The 10,390-nt window shown below is 49.9% G+C and overlaps 1 protein-coding gene across 1 annotated transcript; it reads right to left on the bottom strand.

The window, feature by feature from the left end:
* Positions 1-1,710: 1,710 nt before the first annotated feature.
* Positions 1,711-9,405, bottom strand: LOC130833933 (integumentary mucin C.1-like). The gene is made up of 5 exons (XM_057704055.1): positions 9,400-9,405; positions 3,556-3,810; positions 3,031-3,324; positions 2,557-2,949; positions 1,711-2,463 (listed from the first exon to the last, which is right to left on the bottom strand). The coding sequence occupies exons 1-5, from the start codon at positions 9,403-9,405 to the stop codon at positions 1,711-1,713; spliced, it is 1,701 nt and encodes a 566-aa protein (XP_057560038.1).
* Positions 9,406-10,390: the final 985 nt, after the last annotated feature.

Genomic DNA, 10,390 nt, shown 5'->3' with positions numbered 1-10,390 from the left:
TTACTGTAGTTGTTCAGATTTTCCAGCATCACTTATTGAAGAGACTGTCTTTTCTCCATTGTATATTCTTGCCTCCTTTGTTGTAGATTAATTGATTGTACATGCATTGGCTGTACTGGGCTTTCTCTCCTGTTCCATTGGTCTATGTGTCTGTTTTTGTACCAGTACCATGCTGCTTTGATTACTGTTGCTTTGTAGTACAGTCTGAAGTCAGGGCGCATGATTCACCAGCTCTGTTCTTTCTCAAGATTGTTTTGGCTGTTTGGGGTGTTCTCTGTTTCCATACAAGTTTTAAAGTTGTTTATTCCAGTTCTGTGAAAAACACCACTGGTACTTTGATAGCAGTTGCATTTTGATCCCTATCCCTATTGCATTTTGTGTTACTCTGAAAATGCTGATCTGAACTCTGCCATGCACCTCTCCTGATCCATGTGCACAAGAGATTCCCTAGGGCATACAACCAGGATGGGGGTGTATCCACATCACCCTACAAAGACAAAGGCTCTGCAGAGTGCAGAGCCCTTGGGCACAGGAAGCAGAGGCAAGGCTCCAAACCCATGGCCCATCAGCTTGACAGGGGCTGGTACTAGCAGACTTCCTCCTGCTACTCTCCTCGGCCAGGAATGCTGTCCCTCTGTCAAATTAACTTCTTCACTGAGGTGGGCAAGGTGACCACCATCCAGATAGAATAGCTCTTCTTCCAAGTTCCTTCCTGAGGCCATCAAGAGCAGCACAGTCAGAGAGCACCATGTGACTTCACGGCTCTCCAACTTGGCTCTTGATCCTCCTTCCCTTCCCCACCATCTTCTAGGATTCCAATTCTCCCTGCCCTGCTCACCTCCAGTGTGCAGACAAAGACATGGTTAGCACCTTCTCCACCTTGATGATAACAATGCTGCAGGAGGATTAGAGCTGATGCAAGAGTCCTCCTAGTAGGGGCAGCTTGTCAAAGGTGGCAGGATCTCCCAATGACCTACAAAAGGAAAATGAGGCCTGGAGAAGGGAAGGGACTTGCCCAGAATCACACGGATGGAGAACAGGAAATCCAGATCAGTCAGCTCCACCACCACTTCCCTAGCCACCTCCCACCCGACTTGGCACTTAAAATCAGCACTCCCTCATTCACCCTGCACCCAGTGACTCAACCGGCAGGTTCCATCATGTACCCCTGGACAGGAGAAAGACTGGGCCTCAGGAAAGAGAAGACTCTGCCCTAGGCCACTTGGCCTTCAAAGGGCAGATCCTAGGCTATGTATCCTCTGGGCTTCTAGGCTCAAAAGCTAAACTAGATCCTCTCATGCCACGCCCAAATCTCTTTAAAGAGTAATGGACTCAACACCAGGTTGGCCTCAGGTAGGTGCTAGGAAATCTTACCTCCTAAGAGGGGGCAGGTGTATTTCTGCAACACCAGACTGTCCTTGTGGTGGGCAGTAGCAGTGATTGATATTTGGGGGAGGCATGATATTCAGTGCCTATGGACCCCACGATTCAAAGGTGCTGGCTCTCCAGCTAGAAAGGCTCCTCTGGCTGAACCAGCTGGGCAGCCAGCAGCAGGAACATGTCTCTTGACCCTTTTCAGATCTGAATGCCACCCTGCCTCTGCAGATAGAGAAGATGCTGAAGTGTGAAGAGATAAATCTGGCTGGTGTGCTGGGGCAACTGATATCCACAGTGTCCAGTTCTGACCTGCTGTCTGTCTTAGATCTCACTTCATCCCTCAAGATCCTTGGAAGTGGTGCCCTTGGTGGTGGCCTTGGTGGTATCCTGGGCAAGGGGAGTGCACCCCTCAATATCCTTGGAGGTGGTCGCCCTGGAGGTAGTCCTGGTGGTAGCCTTGGTGGTAGTCTTGGTGGTAGCCTTGGTGGTAGTCTTGGTGGTAGCCTTGCTAGTAGCCTTGGTGGTAACCTGGGCAAGGGGAGTACACCAACTGATATCCTTGGAGGTGGTAGCCTTGGAGGTGGTCCTGGTGGTAGCCTTGGTGGTAGTCTTGGTGGTAACCTGCACAGGGGGAGTACACCACTCAATATCCTTGGAGGTGGCAGCCTTGGTGGTCGTCTTCGTGGAAGCCTTGATGGTAGCCTTGGTGGTAGCCTTGGTGGTAACCCAGGCAAGGGGAGTACACCACTCGATATCCCTGGAGGTGGTAGCCTTGGTGGAAGCCTTGATGGTAGCCTTGGTGGTAGTCTTGCTGGTAACCTGGGCAAGGGGACTGTGCCCCTTGATATTCTTGGAGGTGGTAGCCTTGGTGGTAGCCTTGGTGGAAGCCTTGATGGTAGCCTTGGTGGTAGCCTTGGTGGTAACCCAGGCAAGGGGAGTACACCACTCGATATCCCTGGAGGTGGTAGCCTTGGTGGAAGCCTTGATGGTAGCCTTGGTGGTAGTCTTGCTGGTAACCTGGGCAAGGGGACTGTGCCCCTCGATATCCCTGGAGGTGGTAGTCTTGGTGGAAACCTTGATGGGAGCCTTGGTGGCAACCCAGGCAAGGGGAGTACACCACTCGATATCCTAGGAGGTGGTAGCCTTGGTGGTAGCCTTGGTGGTAGTCTTGGTGGTAACCTGGGCAAGGGGACTTCTCCCCTCAGTATCCTTGGAGGTGGTAGCCTTGGTGGAAGCCTTGGTGGTGGCCTTGGTGGTAACCTGGGCAAGGGGACTTCTCCCCTCAGTATCCTTGGAGGTGGTAGCCTTGGTGGAAGCCTTGGTGGTGGCCTTGGTGGTAACCTGGGCAAGGGGACTTCTCCCCTCAGTATCCTTGGAGGTGGTAGCCTTGCTGGTGGCCTTGCTGGTATCCTGGGCAAAGGGACTGCATCCCTTGGTCTCCTTGGAGGTGGTAGCCTTGGAGGAAGCCTTGGTGGTAGCCTTGGTGGTAGTCTTGGTGGTAACCTGAGCAAGGGGACTGCGCCCCTCGATATCCCTGGAGGTGGTAGCCTTGGTGGAAACCTTGATGGTAGCCTTGGTGGCAACCCAGGCAAGGAGAGTACACCGCTCGATATCCTAGGAGGTGGTAGCCTTGGTGGTAGTCTTGGTGGTAGCCTTGGTGGTAGTCTTGGTGGAAGCCTTGATGGTAGTCTTGGTGGTAGCCTTGGTGGTAGTCTTGGTGGAAGCCTTGATGGTAGTCTTGGTGGTAACCTGGGCAAGGGAACTGCGCCCCTCAATATCCTTGGAGGTGGTAGCCTTGGTGGTAGCCTTGGGGGTAGTCTTGGGGGTAGCCTTGGGGGTAGTCTTCGTAGTAACCGCGCCAAAAGGAGTACACCGCTCGATATCCTTGGAGGTGGTAGCCTTGGTGGAAGCCTTGGTGGTAGCCTTGGTGGTAGTCTTGGTGGTATCCTGGGCAAGGGGAGTACACCGCTCGATATCCTAGGAGGTGGTAGCCTTGGTGGAAGCCTTGGTGGTAGCGTTGGTGGCAGTCTTGGTGGTATCCTGAGCAAGGGGAGTACACCACTCGATATCCTTGGAGGTGGTAGCCTTGGTGGAAGCCTTGGTGGTAGCGTTGGTGGCAGTCTTGGTGGTATCCTGAGCAAGGGGAGTACACCACTCGATATCCTAGGAGGTGGTAGCCTTGGTGGAAGCCTTGGTGGTAGCCTTGGTGGTGGTCTTGGTGGTAACCTGGGCAAGGGGAGTACACCACTCGATATCCTTGGAGGTGGTAGCCTCGGTAGAAGCCTTGGTGGTGGCCTTGGTGGTAACCTGGGCAAGGGGACTTCTCCCCTCAGTATCCTTGGAGGTGGTAGCCTTGCTGGTGGCCTTGCTGGTATCCTGGGCAAAGGGACTGCATCCCTTGGTCTCCTTGGAGGTGGTGTCCTTGGTGGTATCCTGGGCACAGGGAACAGCAACAAGTCCCCAAAGGGCCCATTGCCATTGCTCTCACAAGCCACTGGTGCTATCAGTGACCTGGCTTCCGTGGCCCAGGAGGCTCTGGGCAGTCTACCACTCATCGGTGCACGGAAAAATCCTATCAAAGAACTTGTTGATAGCACTGGTCTCTTGACGGGTGACAAGCTCAAAGAAACCACTGAGGGCATACTGAACAGTGTGGTGCCAGAAGACATCAACAATGCACTCAAGGGCCTCCTGCGAAATATCAACGTGGAAGACCTCTTGTTAGGGTAAGTGTTTCTTTGGTCCTAACGTCTGGCACAAGAAGAAAGCTGACGTGCAACCCCCAACAATCCCATGGGAAGGGACAACCACGTTTTCATGAAGCAATATTCTACCTCTGTGCTAAAAGGCTGCCCTTTCAGGGGGAAATATGACCAAGATTTCTTGAACTTAAAGAACTGGGCCACCTTTTTGAGGGCGGAGGCAATGGAGTCTGTGGAGCTGCCCCAGGAGCCAGAGCTATTGTACTATTTAAAACAAACAAACAAACAAAAAAGAACTGGGTGGGTAAGAGGGCTGGGGAGTCCCAGGGATGGATGGGCTGGTAGGTTGTTAACTGCCTGCTTCAAAGATATTTCTCCTTCTGCCCAGACTGATTCCTTGAACCAGCACTGACACTGACACTTGACGCTGTTACTTTACAGATTAAAGGTTGAAAAAGCAACTGTGGAGAATATGATGTCGACCATGACAGCCGACGGGATCCTTGTTCAGGCCACGACTACTGCCTTCATAGGTGGAAGAGGGTGAGCCTGTTTCCAAATCAATCAACTGGGACAGCCTGCACTGTGACTTAAGATCTAGCATCCAAGAACCAGGCAGAGACAACAAAGAGTAAGGCAGCATGGCTGAGGATGGAGCAAAAGGGGTACCGGACCCAGCTGTCTCTTTCCTCCAGCCCAGAGGAACAAGGTGTCAGAATGACACTATGGAGCCCCATCCTCAAATCGTGTAAACAAAGCCAGAATTCCAGATGTCCATGTGAAATCTGCACAAGTTTATAGATGAGCAATGAGCACAAAGAATTCATTGCACATCAACATGTACACTGGCCTTACAGCAAACATCCCTTCCAAATAATCTTGACTCTCCAAAGAGAATCGGCTCACTCTGTACAAACACTGTGCTAGGCAGTTGGGGGAAGACTGAGTTGATTAAAATGCCCTCAGGAAGCTACAGATTGAAATACACACGCATGCACGCATTCATTCAACCACCTGATGGGTAGTTAATAACCTCTGCTCTGTACTAGATGCTGTGCTGGGCACAGAGGGAAGACTAAAGGCAGGCGGTCTCTGTCCTTGGTGGCGTCCATTCACTGTGGGGGAGGAACAGGTTAAGAGTGTAGGCCCAGGGCACACAGGAAGACATGAGAGAGGCAAGGGAATCCACACCCCGGACAAGACAACTTCCAGACGACGCACAGCACTGTACCTAACAATGACTGACCTCCAGCCTGGCCCTTAACGAAGGCACTCTGAACTCACTGAAGCCTCTTAACAACCTCATCAGGAACGTAGTCCTGTTTCTAAACTAGAAAACCTGTTTAGACTAGCAAAATCACTTACAAATCGTACTCAAAGTCCCTCAGCTGAAATATGGCAGTGAGAGGCCCTGAGCCCCGGCACTCTGCCTCCAGAGCCTACGTTTGTGACCATTACAGGCAGCAGTGTCAGAGAGAACCATCTGTCTTCTCCAAAATATCTGACTCGAATAAGGCCGGGCGCTGGCAGATGCTGGGTTTTTCCTATGCTATCACCCACACAACACACAGCTAGGTGTGCTAGGCACAGAAGTGGACCTGTAATGGGCATCTTGTTACATGTCAGCCTGGGACCACCAAAAGAAGACCCCTGAAGGCTGGTTAGGAGAATGATTTTGACAATGTTTATTGAATGCCCCCCGTGAGCCAGGTTCTGAATCCTGTGTACAGGGGAACAGCCAATCACAGGGCGTGCTCACTGGAAAGCACCAAACTCACCCTCACTCAAAGAACCTAGACAGGTACATGAGGCTGATTCCCAATGCCTATTGCTTTAGCTGAGCGACATCTTGCAACCAGGCCAGGTTTCACCTGCATCTTGCTCTCCACAGCCTAGCAGGACTTGTATTCGGCCTACTGGGATTTCAGGTGCACAGTGAGGTGATTCTGAAAATTGGAGTTTCCACAAACAACAACCAATATGTCAAGCTCGTCATCCAGGACAAGGATATCAAGGTCAACAAAGTGTGCCTGCAGCTAGTGGACACGTAAGTGAGATCATTTTTCTCATTTTCTGGAGCAACTGGTCTACGCCTCAGAATATCCCTGTTGGTACCACCCTTAGAGATCAGCTGAGCCAACTCAGTGATTTGAGCGATCAATAATGGAGGCCCAGAGAGGGGCCTCCGCTTGCAAGTGGCCCAATATGTCTGACAGCAGCCTTCCCTCACTCTGCCTGCATTCTCCCTGCTAAGCATACTTTTGGACTTAGTTCTATTTTTCTGCATAAGCAATACATTGACCTAGATCAAAATTTCAAAGACACAAAAAGCCATACAGTGCAAGTCTCCCTCCCACCCATATATACCAGCTGGCTAATTATCCTCCGAGGAAGCAACCAATGGATCCAGTCTTTTCCATTGGCTTTCAGAGATATTATTGACATATGCAACAAACGTGTGTATGTATATACACACACAGAAATGTGTGTATGTATATACACACACAGGTATTATACACTTTCCTGGCCTCTGTTCACATTTTTACAAATTGCTTGGAGTTGGCTACATCAGAATATAAATAGCTTCTTCACATTTCATGGCTGCCTAGTACTCCATTATGAAGATGTACCATAATTTACTTACCGGACCCTGATCAAAGAATAGATGCTTTTTCCAATTATTAACTTTTGTACCAAACTACACTGAACAAGGTCCCAGACGAGTATTTTACCAATGTCATAGTATCTGAAGGATACATTCCTTCACGTGGGATTGCTGGGTCAGCTGTCTGGCTTTGGTCATTTTCCCAGGTATCCTTCCACCCTCCTTAACGACTAAAATTGAAGGTGAAAGGGCTCAGGGCACAAATTAAACAGCTAGACATTACTGCAGTTGGTTCATCAATGGATGTTTGGGTAAAACCAGAAATGCTAACAGTCACACGGTTCTCCACATGTATCTTTCCCAGAGTCACAGATTCTTTGCCTCTCCCTGTGCCCTTGGATGATGTCATTTCTCAGTTGCTGACAGTAAATATGAGAGACAGTGTAAGTCGTGGGAAAGGGGAGGGCACTGCCTTGGAGGTCTATGTCACTGGGGACACAGGAAGAAGCCCTTTCCTCAGACATGGTCTGATGCTTGGAAAAATTCAGAGGGAGACATCAGGCCTTCAGGAGTCCTGATTCTGGGGAACCAATGTCCCCTCTGGCCCAAAATACCCCAGCAGCAGAATAGGACCATGTTTCAGGTTGCGGCCAGGGGGGAGTGCGTTCTGTCAAAAAAGAGGCCAGGAAATAGGACAGGGGGAAGGGAAGGAGGACAGGGGAAGAGAAAAGGAGGTTGGGTAAGGGGAGGACAGGCCTGCTGCACTTCCTTGGCAAAGCTAATACATGAGCTCTTTAACAGATTAAAGAATCAAAATCGTGTGGCATTGAGCTCAGTGATGTCAACGAATGCAAGAACTGTGAGTACAAATGCCAGACCCCCCGGGGCTGCCCAGATCAATGGAGGGAGGTGGCCCAGGCTCCTCTGGGATCCTAGTAGGTGACAGGCAGGAAAGGATGGGGCTGTGAGCTGCAACACCATGCACCCCCAAGCACCCAGCCAGAAAACAGGGCAACTTGCCTGCTTCACTGAACCGCTGTGACTCGTTCTCCAGGACATAACAGAACAAAGAGCCCCTTTGGAGTCTCTGGGAGCTCCCCAGTCCCAAATGGTTTGCAAAGTATACAGTGTGGAGTTTGAGCAAGGAGCACCCTCACACCAAGGAGGCTGAGAAGCAGAAAATCCCTCCAATGTCCCCTAACACATCCAGGAGACCAAGAGAATAGGGCGCAGTAGGACAGCAGCTGCCAAGACAGTCCAAGCAGGAAACTTGGCATTTCCCATGACACAGAGGAGATGAAACATGGCACCTGGAGAGCAAGACTTTTTGAGACGCTGTTGTGTGGTCACGTCACCTTCCTCTCTATAGCCTCCTCCCAGACACATGTGCAAAAGCCAGTAAGCACAGGTTTCCTGCCTCTGCCCGAGCGAGACAGAGGGGTCCACTCTGGCCTCCCATCTGGAAGGCAGAGCCCAGGGCACAACACCCATCAGGGGATTGCGGGGGTCTCTACATACTCTCTTTTCCTCTCACCTGCAGCTACCGGCTTGTTCAACTACCGCGTTACAGGTGCCAAGAGTTCTGAAGAAGGACTTTCAATCTTCTACTGTGTAAGTGTTCTTTGTGCTTACAGTGGGTTCTGCAGGAAGGCTGGCGACATCCCTGAACTCACCAAACACACACCAAATACGTGACAAACCAGCCTCCTCCCTTCCCGGATCCCCAGACCGTCACCATGGGGTGAATCTCCCAGGCTTCAACCACAACACCTGAGCCTCGGGGGTCAGCTGTGTTTTCCCCTCTATTTACGTCTAAGGGACAATGCCCGAGAGGCATTCCAATGATGACAGCCATTTCTTGACCAGTAAGACGTGCCCAGCACAGGTGAGACACTCCACAGACAACACATAAGAAATCTAAAAGTGCCAACTCACCCACCCACCCATCTCAACCACCCAGGGGATGCAAACCTAGACCATGACGAGTACTGAAGAGAGGCAAGGTTCTGGACCAACCTAACTCCACTCGTGGGAATCCACCTATACAAACATGCCAGGTGCAGATATATTTAAATACAAAGAAATACAGGTATGAATGATAAGGGGGAAAACAAAAACTGGAAATGGACTAAAAGGAAATAAGCTAAGTATGAGATTATTAGCAATGCTTACAAAGTTTGTAATGATATACAGACATCTGTATGAAAGTACACTGAATTTTTTGAAGCGAAGATAAAAGTGATATGCAAACAAAGAAAATATGGTGACATATCAGTGATGTCACTCAGAATCTCTTTTCTCGTCTTCATACGTCTCTGAACTTTCCAAATTTCCTGCATGCGGGGTCTGCATTTTATACATAGAGGGCACAATGCATATCAAAGGAAGAAGAATTATTCAGTGGAGGCCAGAATGCTATGAAAAGCTTTCACGGACAAGAGGAGCCTTGAGTTTGCTTGACAAGAAACTCATTCTACGATTGAGAGAACTGTGAGTTAGGTACAAACATGTATATACAAACACATTACCTGAAGCAACATTTAAATGGAGGAATTCACTTCAAAAATAAAGATGTGGAAAATGAGAGATCTGGCAGCCAGAGCCGCACTCTTTCAGGGCTAATCAGCAGCAGAGAGCAGTGCCTCCTCCTCTGTCAGGGGCGCCTCTCTCCCACCACAACCCCGCAGTCCCACAAGGGAGGTCAACTGCCCTTACCTTCATCCTCATCCACTACAGTGCTCACATGGGGCCACCTCCCTGCTCAATATCACAGCTGGGCCTCCAGAGACGCTGAAATTGACGGGAGTTTCGCACGATAACAGGGATTTTCTCTTGTTCTCTCTCTAGGCCTATTTTAACCAAAATACATCCCCTCTGCCTGGAAGTCCCCTTCCTCCAAATCCTAAAAATGTCAGCGCTGCCATAACTTTGTCCCAAGAAATGCTCAAGGTAATCATCGCTGAAAGTGCCAAGCAGAGCTCCGTCCAGGTAAGCCTCACCCACACGGCCCCTCCACTCTTCTCTTTGCTTCAGTCTAGTCTATCAACCTCCAAGTGTGAGAGGGCAGAAATGCAAGTGGGTTCTGAAACATTCTTCCAGATGTAAATAGAGGAAACGCTACGGGACACATCTTTTCCCTCGATGGTCATATAAGTGGGTCCTTGTTTACACTGGGGAAAAGGGGAGAGCAGGGGCACAGGAGGACAAATGTTTGCTAGGCACCTTCTGTGTGCCCGGTACAGAGCCAGTTGTCTTTACATGATGTCATTTCATCCTCACAACAGCACTGGGAAGTAGAACTCCTTATCCCCATTTTACAGGTGACCAAAGTCAGAGAAGCAACTTAGCAACAGTCACAGCATGCGCAAGGGAGTGGGTTCATCTACATATGAGGGGTTCACCTGATCCCCACCCCAAAAGTGGCAGAAGGCAGTACTTACAACAAAATGATAACCTTGAGTACTCTCTCTGTGTCAGGCTCTATTTCAGCAATGACCAGTGTTTCCTTAACAGGGTCTCCCCAAATCATCAAGTACAGAACTATCTGTCACAAGAGCATAGACAGAAACAGGTTTTAAACTCGATGAGGAGTAACAGAAAATGTGTTTCTGTGTTATATGCCCCACTGTCCTTCCGAGAAAGGAAACGGGATAAAGGGAAATATGTGGAATTCGATAATGTCTGTGTGCTCATATCGGCTGTGCCA

Source organism: Hippopotamus amphibius, chromosome 12 (genome assembly GCF_030028045.1).
Source record: "Hippopotamus amphibius kiboko isolate mHipAmp2 chromosome 12, mHipAmp2.hap2, whole genome shotgun sequence".
Classification (NCBI taxonomy): domain Eukaryota; kingdom Metazoa; phylum Chordata; class Mammalia; order Artiodactyla; family Hippopotamidae; genus Hippopotamus; species Hippopotamus amphibius.
Note: the sequence above shows the minus strand (reverse complement) of the source record. Positions and strands in the feature narration are given on the sequence as shown.

What these genes read in the sequence shown, in the direction of transcription:
- LOC130833933 (XM_057704055.1), bottom strand. An exon ending in CCACCAAGGCTTCCACCAAG is followed by an intron (nt 3,325 to 3,555) that starts GCTACCACCTCC and finishes CCCCTTGCCCAG; the next exon opens with GATACCACCAAGACTACCAC. An exon ending in GGAGAAGTCCCCTTGCCCAG is followed by an intron (nt 2,464 to 2,556) that starts GTTACCACCAAG and finishes GTTGCCACCAAG; the next exon opens with GCTCCCATCAAGGTTTCCAC.